This window comes from Leuciscus leuciscus, assembly GCF_965113295.1.
Source record: "Leuciscus leuciscus genome assembly, chromosome: 4".
In the NCBI taxonomy this organism is placed as follows: Eukaryota; Metazoa; Chordata; class Actinopteri; order Cypriniformes; family Leuciscidae; genus Leuciscus; species Leuciscus leuciscus.
In genome coordinates this window covers 18825865-18848343 of record NC_138728.1, presented here as the reverse complement: position 1 = coordinate 18848343, position 22479 = coordinate 18825865, and the positions used below count along the sequence as shown (strand labels likewise).

Sequence of the window (22479 nt, the reverse complement as noted above, 5' to 3'; positions counted from 1 at the left end):
AATGCAAATGTTCACAGATACTGATTATGAAGTCTTGCTGCTGCTGATTCTGGTGGTTTTAATTAACTTATAAATTACTCGAATCTTATCAGACCAGATTAGTGAAGTGTCACATAATTGCTGACAAGCCTGATGAGTCTCTCAGATTAAACATGAGCATCTGCCCTTCAGCTCAGGTGTAGCCGAGAATAACCTAAGGAAAATCTAAAAATGATCCACCGTTGTAGGAGTGTTTACCTATTTAGGTGCGTCACTCTGGCCTCAAAAATACAGTTTATATTGGGTTTGGCATGACTGACAAAAACACTCACAGGTATGTATCCTAAGATTCGCTGCGTCAATTTCTCCATCTTTTCTAGTACCAGAGAAGGTTTAGCAACCATATAGTTAATGGAAAACTTCATTTCCCATAATCCCTTCAGTTTAGTTTCCAGGACAACTAAAGTTGCAATGCTAATGCAAAGCTTCTACAATAAATCACAATAAAACCTGAATACTTTTTTTTTGAATGATTGTTTCTTTATTATATTCACACACATGCAAAACAAGTGCTAGTATTGCAATTTTGTTTCTTATATGCCATTTCCATACACCTCATTTACCTTCATGGATGGAGGTATCAAATAATCCGTAATCTAATTGAGGAAACGCAGCTTCAGATATAATTGCTAAAATAACAAAATGACAAGGCTGGAGGTGTGACCCTACATAATGCTAATATGCTAACACACCTGTGCAGTGCAGTTGTAAATAATACAGATTAAATATAAAACCTTATCTATTTAATATGTAAGATTTAAGCTTTTTAAGAAATAAACGAGGACATAAAAAAGCTTTAGACACTGAAGAGCGAGTGAAACTGCTGGCCATTGTCAGGAAATGTTGTAGCCAACATCCATAATCACAGTGAAGTTGACCGTTGGGTTCAAGTCATCAGCACAGAGATGTGCTTTTGAAGTCAGACGACTCTCAGCAAGTCTTCTCAGTGCTCATCTTACAAAGTGTCATGACTTTAATGAGATTACTTTCAAGCATAATCTCAAAGTTATTATAGTTTGTAATGGAACAGCAGGACATTTAGCAGCTATCAGCATCGTATGAAGCGTTTTGTCATTCACATCACTCTCCTAAGTGTCGGCTGATGGGCGCCCGCTTCTTCATTTTCTCTTTCAGAACAGAAAGGATTTAAAGGTGAATTCATGTCACCAGGACCCTGTTCTCCTCTCAGTGACCGTGTTTGTGAGGCACTGACGAATTTAGCTACATTAACAGTCCGTGACAGCCCATCATCTAATGAATACTGATATGCGCTATGTTCATTAGCTATTCATGAAATCCAATTTGCTGCAATAATCTGGCAGTGCTTGGCGCCCACAAAGCCCTTTGTCAAGCTCACGACACATCGCCGGACCGGCCTTCACTTCCTTTAATTATTTCCACCAGGGCAAAGGTACAGTGGCTTCCTGAAAGCGTCCTACAGAAAAATGATTCATTATGTAGGAACATCAGCTGCCGTCATCAGCCTCTTCAGAGCCTCTTCTTCTGTATTCACATGGTAAACAAACTGTGAGTCATCGACAGATGTGAGAAGTTGTCCGGCTTCACTTAAAGGGGTCCTATTATGCTTTTTCACCTTTTCTACTTGGTTAGTGTGTAATGTTGCTGTTTGAGCATAAAAAAGTTCTGCAAGGTTACAAAGCTCAAAGTCCACTCGAAAGGGAAATATTTTATTTAACAGAATTCACAAGAACTACAATGAACGACTAGTTTACAACGCTTTTTTATGGACCTTGTGAAGTCTAAATGTTAATAATAATTTAAATAATCTGCGCCCACGGAATATATGATAAAAAGGTGCGAGCTGCATTAGAGAAGACAGTGTTATCGCTATGTCAAAGAGACTCTGTTTTGACATAAAATGCATAAAATAATGTGTTTTTTGGACAATCAAGCATGAAAGCATATGCTGCTATACCCTAAAAAGAATCAAGACTTCGTAAAAGGGCATAATTTAACCCCTTTAACATTTTCTATATAATATCCTTGACACTAATCAATTAAAGTCATCTCATACAAGCTTAGTTAGTCTCATATTTGAATACTCACAATGGTCATAATCAATTGCTATAAGCAAGAGGGTCCCAGTTACACTGGAGAAGGGAAGTTCACATGCTCGACTGATCTAGTCAAGCTGAAGTTTGCAGAATGCAAGAGAGCCTGACAGAGCACTTTGTTTCTGTCGCCACATTTCTCTTCCAGTCCCATGGGTCTCCACAACACACTGACTCAGTACTGCTGCAGAAACACTGTAGCTCTCCAACGGTTACAACCAATTTCATACAAAATTAATGATTGGTTCCAGTAAGTATGAAATGCTGCACCTCTTTAGGATGCCGTGAATGGAAATGATTGGAAATATCTGTAGAGCCAATGACATTCGCTCTGATCCAAAAACCTAGCAAACTGCCTCACTGTCTACTGCAGATATAGACACCTACATCAGGATTGAAATGAAACCTCAAAATTTGTTTATACACATTGATACACAAATACTCTTATATAAACACTCTTATAAAACACATGGAAGGCTTGGCTCACGATTGATTCCAGTAGAATTTGATGTTATCATGTTGCTAAAAACATGATACTTTAATAACCTTAAAAATACACAACACACACAAACACTAAGTAAAATAGTCCATGCATTTCTGTTCTGAATGAAATATGATGTTTTATTAACAAAGTTCCAGAGGAGCACATTCAAATGATCTACGATTAGAGTACGATTGGATATAGTTAGTTGATATATATAGTTGACTCACCTTCATTCCTCGACAGTCTTTTCTGCATCCCTCCGCCACCTTGACTCCTACTCTCAGCTAGTTCCTATCCCACCCAGGGATACGGGGGAGTATTCTGAGTTCGGGCCAAATTCCGAGCTTGGAGCCGATCCCCTCTTTTACTCTATCAAATCTAATTATTTGTAAGTGTGAACTCGTGAACTGTGTATTTATAGTCATTATTTCACTCCACTCCATTGGCAGTGTATTCTGGGATTGTTGTAACCACTAGTTTCCTTGATCAAACTCTTTTTAATATTTGATGTATATGGAGAACAATTTAATACTTTTTCTTTTACATAAATGTTTCTCAAGGTTTGTCCAATGATTTGCAGTCACCAGAGCCGCCTTAACCTAATGTTAGGCCCCGGGGTGAGAGGTTTTGTAGGCCCCCCATCCCCTCGATTTATAGAGTCTCATTTTAAAAAAGTGTAATATCTAGGTAATCTACATCACAAAATGCATTCGTTTCTTTCGAGATCTACAACAGTGAGTTTTTCCTCTTTGAGCCAGAAAACACCATAATATTGTTATTAACATATCACTGAGACCACTTGAGCATAAACACAAGACACTTTATTTAACAACCACACACAGCAACTAAATTTCAACTTTATGCAAATGAGAAGCGATTTTCGCGAGCGACAACCAATAGGAAAGAAGCCTTTCAGTGGAGCTCAACTCCCGTCACCGTCTCGAGTGCAGTGCAGGCAAGACAGAAGAGTTCAAGGGCGATTTCACTGTTTTATATGATTTGACTGTAACTAACCACAAACATGGATATAATAAATTGATGCATGGAAAAGAAACTGTCGACAGTCTCAGTGAGTTTAATTCATACATTTATAGTTTTATGATGCAAGTTTAGCACTGCTGCAGTTCATTTTACAGTTTCCCCTGCATTATGTTGACTATTATAATGGAAAATGTATAAAAAGACAAGACAAGACAATATAAAAAGACAAGAAAATGTATTATTAGTCAAATTCGAATGACGTTTTAGTAATTTATGACAGTATGAGTGAGTTTCATTTGTAGATTGATCGATCGTTAATCTAGTAAATTATTAATCCACTGAACACTGCTGTGTGGTAATATAAAAACACTCTCCCAACAGCATACTGTTTCTTTTGAGCCTAATTCCTAGTCAAATTAAAATAATATAGTTGTATCACTTGTGATGGTGTTTTGTATAGATGTGGCCAGACGAGCAGTCTACCAATAACATTAGAGCGACAGCACTACCAACGTCCACAAGCGACTTCACAGTATAGAGACTAGCGACATACAACGACAAAATCTGACAAGTTACAAAACAATATGACCTTTTCAGCTCATCATGAACCTGAACATGGGAGGCCCCTGAACTTGGGAGGCCCCTGGGCTTCAGCCCAGGTAAGCCCGTGCATTAATGCGGCCTTGGCAGTCACCTACCCTTCTTATCACCGTTTTCAAAATCGATACACCAGCTCAAGGTGAAAAGTGGATTAAACTTCATAAAGCATTTGAAAGTTCCTCATATATACAGAGAACTTTTGAAAACAATTCATACAAAAAACTGTCAGTTGTCCATCATTCTGAGTCATTATATAAGCATTTTCAAAGAGTAAGTAAAAAACGTGTATGCAGTATATTTCCTCCAGGGACGAAACTTAGTCACATTACGAGCTTTCCTCATTAATGAGCCGTGAGATCCAATTTTATGTTTTACTACTATAAAAAGGAGGAGAAGCTTCCTTTGAAGAAATCAGACTTATAAATCTATTTTTACTCCTTTACAAGCGTTGCTCTTGTATAGAGAGGTTAGATAACTGGAAATTGCCTTGTAATGTTCCTCCGTGTGCAGTGTAAAAGAACAGTGAATTTTAATCACCTTTCTATTCACTAAGAGTTTTTAATTAAAAGTCCTGGATGGGTTTTTATTTACATCCATTTTAGTTTTGCCAGACAAAGAAAACCTGAATCAGCCCAAATATGTGCATGAGAACCCATTAAAGCCATCAAATCTGAATTAATTTATAAATGTTTCATTAGGTGGTCCCTAAACCCTAAAGCCCACCAACACAACTCACTTCCACTCAACTGACACTATCAGGCACAATCTATTTTTACCTTCTACTCGCCATTATATGCCCTTCAATGCTTGATGTATGATATTTTGTGTCACAGGCCATGCATCGGGAGGGAAAGGACATCAACATCACGCAGGTCATGGACCGCTGGACCCTGCAGATGGGCTACCCTGTCGTCACCATCAGCAAGAACGACAGTCTTGACAACAGTGTCACCATCTCCCAAGAGCACTTTGTCTATGACACGGACGCCAAGATCCAGAATCCTGAGCTGTTCACTAAAAGGTAGTGTGCTATAGCTCAAATGTGATATATGTGGAATGTGCTATATGTCGAATGCGATAGGTTGTTGCATGAAAATGAAACACCATCAATCAACTAACCTCTGATTCTCCATGAGCTCACAAATCAGTGCAGAAAATCCACCATAATACGCAGAGGCCTGTATGTTTGCTGAACACTGCAATGCTGAATAATGTAAAAATCCCACACAGTGATGCTCTGATAGTTTCCTGTGATCAGATCAAGCTCAGAGAGAAAAATATCCTACAGTTGTTCTGCAGCTGAAGAGAAGAAACCATTTTGATTAAAAATAAGATTAAACTTTAAGATATTTTGGAAGAAATACAGAAGAATAGACCATATGGAGATTATAAGTAGAGCTAGACAGATAAAGACTAGCCTAGCGCCCCACAAGAGCATGAAAACCCAGAGGATTTCCTCACTTATCCAAAGGATGTGAACAGTTTAATGCTTAGCACATCTTGTCTGCCTTTTATCACTCCTACTAAAAGAAACAGCTTAAAACCAGCCAACAATTGTTTGATGGTCTTCAATAGAAACCAAGCTAGTCAGTCAGCTAATACCAGCAAACTTTCTTAGGCTGGTTTATGATGTTTTTTCTTCTTTAGTAGGACAGTATAAAGAGTATTTGTATGAATTAGATCTCACATCATGTTCACTCACACAAGCTATCAAGCTGCTATTAACTGAGCATTTCATTTATTATTAGCGATTTATGCTAACCCGTCACCGCCACATGCTGTTTGGCACCCGTCTGCGTTGTCACAGAAAACCGCATGTGTCACTGGCAGATAAATTAGTTTAATTCTTCGTTTGTGTGAGATGAATAATTCAATACTGCCTCTGATCCGTTTTAGAAATCCTCCTTTTGTTTTGGATCAGACACTGTTAGAATTGACTCAAGAATTGAATTTTATTGCTGAACTGTCAGTTTGAGTGTGTGTGGGGAGGGTTGTTAAGCAGTATTGCCATTTGGATAGTAATAATAACGTTTCTCAAGTTGAGAACAATATCAATGTCAAACACCTGCAATTTCAGGACATGAGAAAACATTTCTTATCTTGTAATCTATTGGATATATTATTGTGGTTGCTTTTTGACTAAAGGTGGTTAAAAGTTGAATCCATTAGTTAGAAATAGGAGATAATAATAACTCTAGTGAGATAAAAGCATTTTTCTTCATTCTGCATGGCTAGGCTAGCTCTCTCTATAACAAGCCATCTAATGTTATAAATATGAAACATACAGGTAGAAATTTGTTTGTCCGCCTCTTTCCTGAGTTCATTTGTTCAGAGCAGACAAAGCCACCTTACTTTGAACGTCTCCTCCTACATGAATGTGTTTTCTGAGCGCTGCGGTCTTCTGCGGAGGCGTTCAGAAGCAGAGCTGCTCCAGGAGTCAATAGCAAAGCTGAGTTGCGAGTAGGGGGCGTCTTTTTCCTGTTTTGCCCCTCAGGCGGGTTTTCAGCTGAGTACCAGACAACCTGCCAGAATGCAGGGGGATTTGGCACCTTTGTAAATGCAGTGTAACACCTCACTTGAGGCTTTAAGCCAGCCTAGCAAAATGTGCTGACAGAAACATTGGCAGCAACAAAAGGAAAACAGAGAAGGTCAGTTTGAATGTATTTCACACTCCTTCTGTGTGTTTCATGTCCACTGCCATCTCATTAAAGTTCATAGAGGGTCCGTCTATCTGGAGATGTCCAAACTCCACAGAAAAAAAATATATTTATTCCACACCATTGTACTTGAAACACATGCTGGCTTTTTTGCTACACTTTGATATTCTCTTGAAGCAGCTTCATAATCCAGCTAGCAAAGAGCTCGCTAATCCACATCTAATCCACCTCTTTTTTCAAACGTGCATTAAAGGAATATTTTTGGGTTAAATACAACAGCAGCTGTATTTACATCATATTTGGTCTGTTATTTCTTACCACAGTAATTAATTTGAACTCTTCCTTCAGTTTGTAAAAAGACTGAAAATGTTTATTGTAAAGCATTTACATATGAATGCATTTACAGTGGAAGCCTAGCATGCTAGCATTATAAAAATAGATAACACTTTTTTTTTTGCTTGTTTTTACAAAGTAAGGGTTTTGTAAAGATCTTGTAATTTGTATTTAATGCTAAATATGTATTTGAAATGGTCACAGACGCTTAAAGCTACAGCTAATAGTGATGTAGTACTCGAGTCCGGTCTCGAGACCGATTTCTGCTTTCTCGGACTCGACTCGGACTTGTTCCTTCAAAGACTCGGTCTTGACTCGGACTCGACCCTTCAAAGACTCAGTCTTGACTCGGACTCGGCATAGGCGGTCTCATCCCCATCACTAGTCCACTAGAATACATACCACTAGAAAATGTAATTTGCTCTGCATGTCCTAACTATGATTAAAAAAGTCAGGGTGGGCTTAACATGTTGATGACAGAGCAGCACTGTTGAAGCAGTTTAGAAAAATAGGCAGAAGATGATGCATGTGGTAGGGATTTTTTTAATGATAGTAAAAGCATAGTCCATATTAAGACGTTAAGACTGCTCCTCTAAACAATTCCCAATCTAGCTTAGTCAGTAGGCCTAACTGTTGATTATTAACTGGGGTGATGTTAAATCATGAATATGAAAACTGACATGTTTTTATGGTCTTGGTCTCGACTCCTAAAGACTCGGTCTCGACTCGGACTTGCTTCCTCAAAGACTCGGTCTTGACTCGGACTCGACTGAATTTGAAAACCAACGGACTCGGTCTCGACTCGGACTCGACCCTTCAAAGACTCGGTCTTGACTCGGACTCGGCATAGGCGGTCTCGTCCCCATCACTAACAGCTAATCTTATTGTTTACATCAGCTTGTTATTAGCGTATTAGCAGTAAGCTTACAGTTTTCATCTCAGTTATAAAACCTCAGTATTAAGTTAGTAAAATGTAATAAATCATTAGAAAGTGGACATAAATGTAAATATTAGAAAATATAATATTTTTATGTTTATATTAAATATAATATAAACATAAAAGTTTATACCTGAAATGATGACGCTGTCCTTCAACACACCTTATCTGGAATCATCAAAGGACCGTTTGGCACGTCCAAGATAGTTTGCTGATCCTGTTGTTATTTTCACAAGTGTAAAAAGTCTGGAGCTGAAATGTTGCTTCATTAACACCTTTACACTCGTATCTTACCTGACTTCTGTTTGGATTTTTCACAGCACAGATTTTGTGCTGAGGTGATGTCATGGAGAATATAAACAACTTATTAGTGCTTGAAGGCACAAATTAATTTTCCCATTGCAGACTTGACTGTGTTGGATACGTGCAGTTACTCCTGTGAATTATTTACAGTCCCGATGTGGATCTGAGCCTTATATAGTCTTATAGTGTGCAGATATATGTATGTGAGGTTGGTGTGAAACTGCGTCCCAGCCGGGTTCGTCACTTATTGGGGTCACCTGAAAACATTTCTGTTGTGGTATTTGCAGCGCGTTTCTGTATTTGGTTGTGTTGTGAGTATTTGGAGCACATGTGTGTTGTGAAACTGATGAAGATGTCTTCTTAATTTGCGAGTGTTTTTCTATTTACATGTGTTTTCTTCAGTTGCAGCACATTGAGCTCTCTTGGCCACTGTAGATAACAAACACGGGTTTGTTCCATAAACATGAAATGATGCCCACATGTCTCATCTCTCACACACTTTACCCGTCTGCTGCAGAGACTGAACTCTTCATTCTTGCTTTAGCTAAAGCTCTGGGCCATAACACAAAGTTCCTGAGGGATGTAAATAACGATGATGATAACAGACGCTTCCATAAATGAACAAACATGAGCCACCAAATTACCAGCCTGTGGAGAACTTTAATTTACTTTTGCTTTCTTCTCTTGTTCAATCCCACTGATGAACACAGTTTTATGTAAATGTATCTGTTTGATTTCATTTTAACACACACACAGATGCTTCTATTATCGCTGGAATTCATAAGTATTGTTATCGGCGCTCATCTACTGTAGGATCTATCTCTATAGTCTCCCTATAAAAATATGCGTTTAAATACAGTTTCCCAGCAGGCTTCATATAGCCTCAGCTTATGAATAATGTCTTCTCAACTGTGTTAAAGTTATATCCTCTGCGATATAAACTTTCATCCCAGCATCTCCAGTGTCTGCTGTTTACAGCCGTTTCTGCCGCCTTTAAAAATCTTGTTGGTGACACTTTAAAGGTGCTCTAAGTGATGCCGGGAGTGTTGACATTCGAATTGTTGTCAAACAAAACGGAGGCTAGCTAGACCCTCCCTCCTCCTCATCCCGTCTCCTCCCTCCTCCCCTCCCCTCCCCTCCCTTCCGGCATAAAGGAAAGTCAAAGTAGTCACTAAAAACAAAGTTAAGTTTTACTGATACTTCATTCAATGTGTAATATCACCAAGTTAGATAAATGCTTTTATATATTGCAGAACAGAATGCAGAAGAAGAGAAACATTGTCTTAAAATGGTTTCGCCACCTGAGGTTATAACTATAACTATAGCTCCCATACAAGGACGCAATAATAGCAAGATAACGTTAGCTTTGCGTTTCCCAGTGAGCATAAACAACGGCGGCGTCGTAAACAAATTTAGTTAAAGTTGTCAATAGCCTATAAATGAACATTCAAATCCATAACAAACAGTGGGTGAAAACAATAATTCACACAAATTGTCGCCCTACTGTGAATTTGCTTGACCATTTACAATAGAGATTGATCGCTAGCTGAAACATATATGTTGTATTCACCAAAGCTAACGCTGACTGCATAGTTCTAGCTAATTCATACAAACATGAACGTCAGTTTAGAAAGAAAAATGGATTTACCTGTTCTGCAAAAACAGAGCAACTGAATGTCGGATTGGAAGCCCTTCTGCCGGCGGAGTTCTCGCCACATTTAGAGGGTTTTTCCGATGTAAATTCGGGACTTCGCGCGTTCCTTATCCTTGTCCCTCTTCTTTACAATTTGTTCATCGGAACGTCGTCTCTTTAGTCGTGTGTCGGCCATAATTCAAACTTCCCTCTTCATGCTTCTCTCTAGTCTCTCCTCCACACCCCCTTCATGTCCACGCGCACTAACCCCCAAACCACACCCCTCAAGTACTTCTTGTCGGTGATTGGCTGGAGCACTGTTTGTTGTGTTTCATGGTGCGGGTGAGCCCAGTTTGTTTTTGTTGCCGTTTGTGGAGCCTGTGGTGTCTAGAGAGACCGTGTTTTTTTACAGTGTGTTCAGGGGACAGGCAGCTAGCGGATAGTGAGGAGATGTTTGCTGTATGTGACAAAAAATGTTTTGGCCTAAAAAACGCGTGACATCACTTAGAGCACCTTTAAGTAAAAGTATCTTTAATGCATTGATTATGCCTTGTAATGCTCCTTACAATGCATTGTATAGACTTTTGAATAATTGTAACCACATTGCAATAATTATGTTAAGCCTTTAGAAAGTATAATGCATTAAAACACAAGACCAACAACCAATTTCAGGTGAACTAAGGGATCTAAAAATATTATAATGCGTTTTAACTTTGTTTAAAGTTACTTATGAAAAGACATACTACAATTATGAATTCCTTAATGCATTATACATAAAGACTTTAAGTAAAGAGTTCCCATATTGTTTTATAACAGAGATTTCGGTCTGTCTTTTCACAAAACCCTAATTGAGGCGTATTCAGACATAATTAAGACACATTAAATAACATAAATCATCTTTCCTGAATGAATGGAGGTGAGTCACCAGCAGCCTGAAAAGGATTTTGTCCGTTCCTGTCAGTTTTCCAACTAACACAAATGCTTAATGATCCAACCCTTTCCCCACAGCCAAGACTGACATCATGAAATAATCCAGACGGTTCTTCTCATATTTAATCACTAAATGTTGACATTTATGAGGAATATGTTGTGCGTGCCTGAGTAAAGTTCACTGCCACAGTGCTAGGCTGCTGTGACGGTTGCCAGGGTGTTGCTATGTGTGTGTCAGAGTGATTTTTAGCATGTTGCCTCAAGATAAAAGATGGCTTATGAGATGTTAACATGCTAACCAAAGGAAGGGATGGTGTTTTTTAAACACTTTACCTTTGATAAAATGATGTGTAATTTAAAAGACATTTTCATGATTAAGCATGAAAACACCATTAAGCATTAAATTGTTCTGTCATTTCTTATCAAGTTATCAGGTGGTGCGAAAGGCACACCTTAAGTAAAATGTGCATTTTTAAATATGGTAGACACCCAACTTGATAATGATATTCACCATTTGAATGTAACAAAAGATTGTACCATATTAAAAAAGTATATAAAATCATATCAACCATGTCTTGTCAACAAATGAAAAAGCCAGCCAACTATTTAATGTCAATTATTGTGCATTTAGCCTCTACAGAAGGGATGTTTTTACCCTAAATACCAAACTTACATATTCTTTAGTTATTAACAATCTGTTGATAATTGAAGATCATTAACTAGACATTCAACTTCAAGTATAAATGGTCATTTTTCACATAATTCTGTAACATTTGAAAACACATTAAATAGCAATAGAACATTAAACCTATAGCACAGAATATACTTTTGTTGTCCGTGATCATCCGAATTTCCCAGTGAACCTATAAAAAAAGCTGAGGAAGGGGGGAAATTGTTCAATAAAGTTCAAATATTTGTTTGGAGCGTGTTCAAATGATTCAGTCTTACATTAGATCTCATAATGTTACAGTATTTATTGCTTGGATCAGCTCAGCTGCACTCTTGTTGTCTGGGGTAATTTACGCTGGCAGACAGCAGAACTCCTCCATGTGTGTGTCAGACATTTTGACAGACTGAAAGAGGGACGGCCATCCAGTGTGACAGCTGTCAGACAGAGTTCATACCTAGAGATGTTCATACACACACAATAGCACATGAAAGCTATAGAGTCACAGATGAATCGACATCAAAATGAGGTGGCGACACAGAACATGACAGCGATCGGGTGATGAGTGATACACAGCTGTGTGTGTGTGTGTGTGTGACAGAGAGAGAGATAGAGAGAGAAAGCAAAGCACTCTGGGAAAGAATGAAAGCTGATTTCTTTGAGCTTTGACACTGCTGGGTTTTCTTTGAGCTTCACAATCATCTGATACTCCTGATTTTGTCACTCTGCCTGCAAGAAGGATACACAAATGTATCCCACAATCCCATTAAATCGTGGGCGTCCATTTGTGTCAGATTATACGCGCCATACAGTGACATTTAAACTCCTGAGATCAAACAGAAGCGTTTCATCTGTTATTTCTCTCTTTGTCTCATTTCAGCTTCCAGTGGCAAATACCGCTGACGTTCGCAGTGGGAAACTCCAGTCACATATCAACAGAGACCATCATGTGGGTCGCCAATAAAACAGGTACAATTATACGAAGTGCTTTTATTAGCGTATGGACACAGACAGTCACATTATTCTAATGAGGATGTCCCTTCATTATGATGTCAGGACAGTTTAGTATCACCCTGACATTTTTGACTGCCCAAAAATGTCCAAATTAATTTGAATCATAAGAAGAAACTAAAAATGTGCTCATCATAAAATTCAAGTCATTGTATGTATGAGTTAGTTGATTTTTTTAATATAAATTTTTAGACCTGATCAAAAAATTTGTGTCATGTCCTTGACCCATGAAATCCCTATCAGCCAGTGACAGATACTTTTTTATAATTTTTTAATTTTTATTGATGAATTCATCTCTCAAGACATGCATGTTCGTATATTCCTTTTTACTAAACACTTCAATGCTGTTCTTCTGTGATTCCCACACTGTTGCAGCACCCACACGTCCACCATCATTAAATTCAATCCTATTCCATTACATTCCTCTCCTTTGGGAGATTGAGGCAGATTTTCTTTGGACGAAGCCACAGCGAGTCAAATTCCAAGAGCCGGAATTGAATTTGCTCTGCTAGCGATCCATGTGGCTCAGAGCTGAAATTTCCCCTGATTATGAGACCATTTAACAGCCTCCATTTTCTGCTCACCTTCCATGAAAAACTGCCCTCACCAGGGCTACAATGCAGATGACACCGAGCCGGAGACAATGACTCTTGAAAGAAACACACACTGTAACATAGAGACCCCATTAATATGCATTAACTCACCGCATGACTCTTGAAATCTGTCCGCTGACGGTTGGATGCTTCCTGGATCACGATATACAGCAAATCCATTGAGTCCATGAGCGCTCGAAAGCACTTAACCAGTGAATTTGTTAGCCATGAAAAAGCACAAGGTCTGGCTGGAATATTACAGGTTGAGAACGTGGCAAACACAATAGATTACAGATGTTGTACATACAAAATGCTGAATGCATCGTCTCTAAATGTATATTTCTGTGCAGGTCTGAGTTCATTTCAAAGATGATAAATGTGCTCACAACTTAATATGCATAAAAAGCTTTGCAAGTTCCCTGTCAGGTAGAATATATCAGTCCATAGGTGACTTTTTTTATATTTCATTAGAAATGCAGTCAGTTTAATTGCTTTATGTACATTTTGTTTTTTATGAACTTCCTGTTATCTGAATATATTATCTGTCATTGAGCGTCTAGGCATCATTTAGCGCCGCATGTTTCTGCTTGTGAGTTGAGCCACAGTGACTGTCAGAAGTGTCATTAAACATGTGTTTCATGTTCTTTTTTTTACTGCTGTATTTATAGAGAATCACAGAGTGGGTCACATGGGCGGCGAGACGTGGTTGCTGGGCAACATCAATCAAACGGGATACTTCCGAGTGAACTACGACCTCCACAACTGGAGACTTCTCATCCAACAGCTGATGAGCAACCCAAAGGTATTCCTTTCTTCCACATCTGTCAGACTTTCGGACTCCTCCCGTTTTATCCAAAGTGTTTCTTCCTCCCCTTCTGTCATGATTCTTCCTTTTATTCTCCTCATCACTTCCTGCTGTATTGTAAATGTCTGTGCTGTTCTCTCACGGCAGATCATCTCCGTGGGCAACAGGGCCGGTCTGATCGATGACGTCTTCAACCTGGCGAGGTGGGTTCAGTTTGTTACATGCAGAATCATTCAGAGAGTCTGAGACCTGAGATCCATCTAACAGCCTTCACACCCCTGCAGAAACCCCTAGACTATTCAGACTTATTGTGTCCTGCTTTTTATTCTCACAGTAACTGTCACATTATTTCAGGAGGTCGTGCACCTACCAGTGAGAAAGCTTAAAGTGACATGTTTGAGCTGTTTTAAAGGTGCTCTAAGTGATGCCGGGAGTGTTGACATTCGAATTGTTGTCAAACAAAACGGAGGCTAGCTAGACCCTCCCTCCTCCTCATCCCGTCTCCTCCCTCCTCCCCTCCCCTCCCCTCCCCTCCCTTCCGGCATAAAGGAAAGTCAAAGTAGTCACTAAAAACAAAGTTAAGTTTTACTGATACTTCATTCAATGTGTAATGTCACCAAGTTAGATAAATGCTTTTATATATTGCAGAACAGAATGCAGAAGAAGAGAAACATTGTCTTAAAATCGTTTCGCCACCTGAGGTTATAACTATAGCTCCCATACAAGGACGCAATAATAGCAAGATAACGTAGCTTCGCGTTTCCCAGTGAGCATAAACAATGGCGGCGGCGTAAACAAATTTAGTCAAAGTTGTCAATAGCCTATAAATGAACATTCAAATCCATAACAAACTGTGGGTGAAAACAATCATTCACACAAATTGTCGCCCTACTGTGAATTTGCTTGACCATTTACAATAGAGATTGATCGCTAGCTGCTAGAAACATATATGTTGTATTCACCAAAGCTAACGCTGACTGCATAGTTCTAGCTAATTACATCCTTGTGTTGGTTTGGCGAACATGAACGTCAATTTAGAAAGAAAAATGGATTTACCTGTTCTGCAAAAACAGAGCAACTGAATGTCGGATTGGAAGCCCTTCTGCCGGCGGAGTTCTCGCCACCTTTCGAGGGTTTTTCCGATGTAAATTCGGGACTTCGCGCGTTCCTTATCCTTGTCCCTCTTCTTTGCAATTTGTTCATCGGAACGTCGTCTCTTTGGTCGTGTGTCGGCCATAATTCAAACTTCGCTCTTCATGCTTCTCTCTCGTCTCTCCTCCACACACCCCCTTCATGTGCACGCGCACTAACCCCCAAACCCCACCCTCAAATACTTCTCGCCAGTTATTGGCTGGAGCACTGTTTGTTGTGTTTCGTGGTGCGGGTTTCATTCCATGAAAGCTCAATAATTATTATTTAAAAGGATTCATTTCCCCCCACGTTTGCAAAACTAGACCCGCATCTTTTCATTATGGGCACTTAATAATAATAAGCCTCATTTTTGGATGACACTGTGAATTTCTAAAACCCGATTTTACCAAAATGAGCTTCATTTTAATGCATCATAGGCATCAAAGAACAGACAGGGGGCTTTTACCTAAAGTTACAGAAGAACAAATCACTGCAAATGGATCTTCATCTTCCTGGGATTTCAAAAGATTACATCACGACTGACAGATCTGTATGAAAGTGAAAATGTTGCAAGACTCGAAGATTGTTCATTCCTGGTTTTAACATCCATCTCGGTTGATCTGCTGGTTAGCCGAGAATTTTTGGGGGATGATACAAAATGACCATCTAGATAGTTTCTTTATAAATAAAGCATTCATTTCAAATCATCTTTTATGAATCCATAACACTTTCCAAGCTCATTAAAATTGCATCACCAGACGCAGGAATCAGTATTATGCTAAATCTCCTTTTGGTATTCAGTTGTAGTGGACCTAAGTAATCAGACCCAGAGAATTAGCATACTTTCTGTTGATTAGCATTTTAGATAGACATTTGATTATTATAAATAAAAATAAACACCCATTTTCTTCTGGTCAACCTGAAAGGATCTTGATAAAGCCGTCCATCACAATAGAAAGAAGAGTCAGATCCAGTGAACTCCAGCTGGACCTTCATTACTGACAGATACAGCTCTCGTTCTGTACTGTACTCTCGATCTTCTTTTCTCTTTTAGCCCGAAGGCGTTAGTGAAGAAAAAGCCTTTAGCTCATCAGGATGAGACCTGCGGTGAGACCACTGAGCCGTTACTGCGATAGCGGATAATAAGAAAGCGAGGGAAAACCTCTGTTCCCCCTCCTTTCCACTGCGGTCTCATTGTGTCGATCCTTCAGAGCTTCATCATTAGCTGGAAACTCACATGTGAGAAAAGGAAAGACAGAACGGTAAAGGTAGATAGAAAGAACAGAGTTTATTGTGCCACAGGCTGCCAAGCTGCCATTAGTTCCTTCAGCAACGACTGCTCTCCCTAAGGTCCTCTCTGTTTGATACAAGGACTCGCTCATTCTGCTTAATGAAGGAAATATTCTGTCAAAACTGACAAAACAACTTATTTCTCAAGCCAAATCACTGTTTGAGTTTCACTGGTGAACTTTCTTAGAAATTGAATTTAGGTGCTGATTATACAGATTGTAAAATTCATTCACTTTGGACAGTCATTTTTATTCTTCCACCAAACTAAACGAGGAAGCTGTCAGATTCTCTGCTAGCATTAGCTTCGCTGTTCTTCACACTGAAACGACAGGCTCGTGTGCCTCATGCGGCTCATGTTGAGATAGACGGGGCTTTAACAGGCATGTGGAGAGTTGTGCTTTTGACCAAAGATGTTTCCTAACCACGAAGGTTCAGTCAACTGACGACAAACCCACAGAGAAACTTGTGTTTATTGTGTCATATTGAGCCGAGAAAGGAAACCTGTTCCTGTGTTGTAGTACGTCATGTTCATTTAGCCTGTTTATTCGGCTCGGCCTTGTTTACTGAAGAGCTTGATAATTGAAAGTTAACAGGACTGAAGGCAAATCCTTTTGTTCCTGATTTCAGTCTGGTTTGTACATATTTTTGTCTCTGCTTTAGTTTGCAGCTACTCTTAATAAAAACAAGCGGATGTTAACAGCATGTCTTATTCATCCTCAGGCTCAGATCTTTGGAGGTAGTTATTGGTCCTTACGTTCTCGAGAAGCGAAAATGCCAACCTGCATATTAAAAACAGCATCATCGTTAATCACAATGTGTAAAATGTCTCATTTCTCTGTAAATTACTGGGATGATAAAGAGTGTTCATATGACTGAGGAAACTGAATGCCCCGAGGGATGTTACCTAATTAAATGCCCCTGGTGCTCATGGGAGTCATTCACTCAGATCAATACTGACTCACAAAGACTTTATTGTCATTATGAATTACTGGATCAATTGAGAAGAAGAAAGCTAGTGTTAGTGAAGACTAGTTGGAGACCGAAGATCATATTTAATATGCATTATTAATGGATGAATATAATAATTGGGTTAATTGCATAGCTTTTGCATCTTCCATTAAAGTATCTTTAAAGCACAGAGTTATTTAAATATTCTCTGGAGCAACAGAGGTTTTTTATTGAACAATCTTATTTCATATTTCAGTCATATTTCAGAATATAATATTATATTCAGATTGAATTCGACGTACTATACTCTTTTGGCGTACTATTTTTCACATAATATATAGTAGGGAAGTATACAGGGAAAATCAGACTAACAAAGTGAGCAGAGAATAACAAGGGAAAACAAGAACAGGAACTAAACAAGGCAAACTACAAACTGAAAGACTACAAAATAAAAGCACAAGGAACACAAACAGGAAATGCATGCCTCTATAATATTATGTGCTTAAAGGCGGCCGCACACCGGACGCGCAGCTCAGAGCCGCGCCGCGCCACGTCTAGGACAACTGTCACCTGAAAATCCGATAACATCAGCAATTTTCTGATTTCTGTAAATAAATATAAAACTAAATGTATATTGCAGCACAGGGTGAGGTCCGTATATATATTAACTACGATTTGAGACACATACATGTAAATTTAATATAAAACTATGTAAATGGCGCTCTGTGGCGCGGCAGGATTTTGAACACGGTCCTGAGCCGCCGCGGACAGACGCCGAAAGGCGCCGCCGGTGTGTGTACTCTCATAGAGAATAGTGTGTTCGAATTTAAAAGACGTGGCGCTGCGCGGCGCGCCGCTGAGCTGCGCGTCCGGTGTGCGACCCCCTTAAGAATCGTGAAAATAGTGTCAGACTGCAAAAATAGTAATTTTCATGTAGAGTTTTAAGCAATTAGCAGTTGCTGTCAACAGTCATTTTGATCACCAGCTTCTTGAACCTCCATAAAAACGCTGATCTGTTCTTAGCCCGACATTAGCATCAGCAGGTTGTTGCCGTAAAGACAGAAGGTTGTTTTGTTTGCGACGCTCGTGAAACATCACAACACCTGTCGACAATTCTGCCATACAACACATCGAATACAACTGCCAGAAAGAATTAAAGAACAGTGCCAGGAGAATATTTTGGTTACTTTTCCATATTCTTTTCCTTTGACCCAATATTTTCTTTTGACTCTGAGTCTCAGTGAATGAGCTTCTTAATAGGCCTGCTTGAAATGCTCTGCTCAAGCTTCATCTAAATGAGCTACAATTACAGGCTAATTTAAAAGTCAATGATTTATTTAGGAGACTGTTATGTCACTCACGGGTTATTTCAATGTCAGTGACGTGTGTGTGTGTGGGGGGTTGCGTGCATGTGTGTTTTCACTTTTTAAAAAAGCATGAGAGTGTTCAGCTCATTCATTACTGTGCTTGCGAACAGTATAGGGAAAACGTCAGTGCCTCATGATATTTTTATGGTCATGAGGTGTTCTTTTATTTTTAATGAATATTTCAATAATTCAAAAGTAAAAAGTAGGATTTTTTTTTGGAAAGGATCAACTAAATGGCCTTATTCCATTTGCTGCTGTTAGAATGGGGTAATAATGGAAGTGTCTCTAAATATAAATGACATGCAAAGCAATGTTCTTAAATTCATTATATTCCCCCTGAAGAAGAACCACACTTAATATACTTTAATATTTTATACATACTTTAATATTGTGTTTCTATTTGAATGTTTTAATATTATAATATATATACCCCTAAATGCGTCTGACAAGACAATACTCATGTAAGCACAATGAAGGACATCTACATCTGTACCTCAGGCACCGTCTCTCTCTCTCTCTCTCTCTCTCTCTCTCTCTCTCTCTCTCTCTCTCTCTCTCTCTCTCTCTCTCTCTCTCTCTCTCTCTCTCTCTCTCTCTCTCTCTCTCTCAGATTTGGAAACAAAATAATGAATGCACAAACAATGTAATTAATGTAAAGACTGAAAAGCTCTTGACTCTGTGTCAAAACCGCAACCTTCATGTCTTGTGTGCACATCAATTCTGACAATATAAATGTAATATTTCCATGTAATCAGTGTGAAAGAATAACAGACAGCCGATGAGTGTTTCACGTGCATTGGCATCATTATAGACTGATTAATTGTTTATTTTAATACAATTATTGCTCATTAGACCACAGTTTAATGCTTGATACTGGTCTAATGACAGCTTGGATACAATCAAAGGTGTTTGGAAGTCATTCTACACATCAAAACTTGAAAATGTTTTGAGATAAGCACATATACATATGCTAAATTTTGTTACTCATAATTTGTTTAATAATTAAAAATGTATTCATGCCTGAGGTTAGCTACTCAGCTTTGGTTTTGCACTGAATGTCAATTATTCCTGACTTTAACATTTTAGATTTAGCTCGTTTTATGAATATTTTGGATGTTTTTGAATATCGCTGAGCAAAGATATTACAATATACATTTTGATGACTCTCTTTCCTTCTGAAATCTATGACAGACTGTTCAAAGGATGAAGAAGAAGATTCCTGATCTAAATTAGTCACAAACCTCTTTAAACACTTTGAACTAAAATTCTTCGCAGTTAAACAGGATTAATTTACCTTTTTCTTGATATCCTGACTTCACTTCGCCATGGAGATGTTGAAATAGGTTCTAATTTTTCACCTCCTCAATTGTCTCCTGCTTATGTTATTGCAAATCAGTTTGGCTAGAAATCTTAAAAACCTCCTTGGTTAGCAGTGGGTGTCTGTGAGTAACTGTGATTAATGTCCCAATTAAATGTGTGTTGGGTGAATCTGTCCTCTGGAATTTAATGAGACCGTTTCCGAGTCTGATCACTTCCTTTTTCGCCTGACCTCTGATTCGGAGCGCTTATGTGCCCTGCATGAAATTATGAGAAATGAAGATTAATTTCTGCCATTATGAGTCAGAGTAAGGGCTTTAAGCTGGAACATAAATATGATCACAACTAGGTTCTACTTTTTCTGAGAGGTGCTCGCTTGTGTAAAACTCCTTGCTGTGATGCTTGGGTTTCCAAAACATTACGTGGTTGCTAAAGCGTTCTGATTTCTGAGCCTTGTAGCAAAAACCAAAGCATTTTCAGATTTGTGAAGTCTTGTCTCCCCAGTGTTTTTGCTCTAAGGATATCGGCCACTTTTCTTTGTTTCCGCTCTCATGGGAAAGTTGTGGGAGTTTCTAAAAAGACTGAAGGGAAAGTCGGCAGATAACGTGAAACAAAAATAAATGGTGAGGCACCGATGTGTGGCCTAGAAACACAGTCTCATTTGACTAGAGCCCAAGGTCCTGCTGAAATACATCTGGGATTTGATGTGTTCTTCTAAATGACGGTGGATATGTGCTGTTAATGCTCAATGTCTATGTTTTTAGAAGAGATCTTATGTTTTATGGATTTATGCAAATTGAACATGACTGTAGCCGAACAGGAGAAGCTGTTTTTTTGTTTCTTACTGCACATTATGACTCCCCACGCAGAGCACAATGCCTGGCAGGTATTCTAAACGAATGATGATGAACAAAATGAACTGTTTGTAATCAAATGTTAACGATGTGTCTACCAAGGGGGAAATATGCTTCAAATGTGTTGCTAGTGTCTTATCCTCCTACTCTCTTTCTTCTCTCTAGAGCGGGGTATTTGCCCCAAAACGTCCCCCTGCAGATGATCTCATATTTGTCTCAGGAGAGCGAGTTTCTGCCCTGGCACGCTGCTAGTCGAGCTCTTTACCAGCTGGACAAACTCCTGGACCGCACTGAAGACCACAGCCTGTTCAGCGTGAGTCTGATCTCACATCAGTTTGGTGTCTGTTGGATTTTAACCTTGACTAGTAGTGCAATAAGAAAGACACAGCTGATATCTAGCAGCACGTCTCATATGACTCGACAGATCGAACTTAAGACTTCCTCTGATCATTATTCCACAACAGTCCACAATGTTTCAGGCACAATGCCTGTTTTAGAAACTGGTGTGAAAAACAGTGAGATTTCCCACAATGCAGTGCACTTGACTCAATCTTCCATTTCCCGTGTGACGAATGAAACCTGCACAATATCAACTGTCATTTTGATCTGCTTCTTCTAGATACGTTATTTGATCAGAATGAGAAATGTAAATTTTTACAGAAAAAGCACTATATATTGATTTTGTTCTGTTTTTATAAATAATATGCAGTGTATAATGTGCAGTATGCTAGTATTTCATTCTGAACATCATGATGACAGTCTCTCTGTTTCTCCGGCTTCTGTCTTACTTGTCCTCCTGCTTTCATATTCATTTATCACTTTGTTATTCAGAGTAGCATTCACACGCCTACCCACAATCCCTCAGTGCGCATGAGTCATTTCTGCCCCTCCTCTGTAATGGACGACCCTTTTGTGTCTGCAGTGAGTGTGTGATGAATTTAATAGTGTCTTCTCTCTGTAACTCTCATTTATTGTGTTTACTGTGAGACAGAGCAGATGTTTAGCATGTAATGCAAGACAGGAAACAGCTGGAGCAAATTAGTCAGGTGCCTTCAAATCATGTGACCAGGTGTCTCAACCGTCAGTCCAAACCAGTGTGTGTGTGTGTGTGTGTGTGTGTGTGTGTGTGTGTGTGTGTGTGTGTGTGTGTGTGTGTGTGTGTGTGTGAGTGTGTGTGTGTGTGTGTGTGTGTGTGTGTGTGTGTGTGTGTGTGTGTGTGTGTGTGTGTGTGTGTGTGTGTGTGTGTGTGTGTGCATGCTGTGTCACTAATTGTCAAACTGAGGTTACTCTGTTGGCAAAACTATAACACATCACTCAATGTTTGTAGTAACGGCTTGACAAACACACCTGATCATCTGAACGGTTCACTACATTATGGAAAACAATGTCCTCTACCTCTGTCCCAGTGTTTTACTGTATGTGCTTTTATCCGTGTAAGTGTGTGTGTGTTAAGAATTGAATTGCAGCATAGCAGGGTCTAATTGTGATCATTCTCTCGTCTCAGTAAGAGGGCATGAATGAGAGCAG

At 39.1% G+C, this 22479-nt stretch overlaps 1 protein-coding gene across 1 annotated transcript in view; it reads left to right on the top strand.

Annotated features, from left to right (window-relative positions):
• The window catches only part of LOC309497868 (thyrotropin-releasing hormone-degrading ectoenzyme-like), a 75657-nt gene that overhangs the window by 37200 nt on the left and 15978 nt on the right, over positions 1-22479 (top strand). Inside the window, exons 6-10 of the mRNA XM_082168221.1 lie at positions 5010-5197; positions 12517-12605; positions 13909-14042; positions 14193-14248; positions 21118-21265. Coding sequence (XP_082024347.1) covers positions 5010-5197; positions 12517-12605; positions 13909-14042; positions 14193-14248; positions 21118-21265 — 615 coding nt within the window. The remainder of the gene's footprint in view (positions 1-5009; positions 5198-12516; positions 12606-13908; positions 14043-14192; positions 14249-21117; positions 21266-22479) is intronic.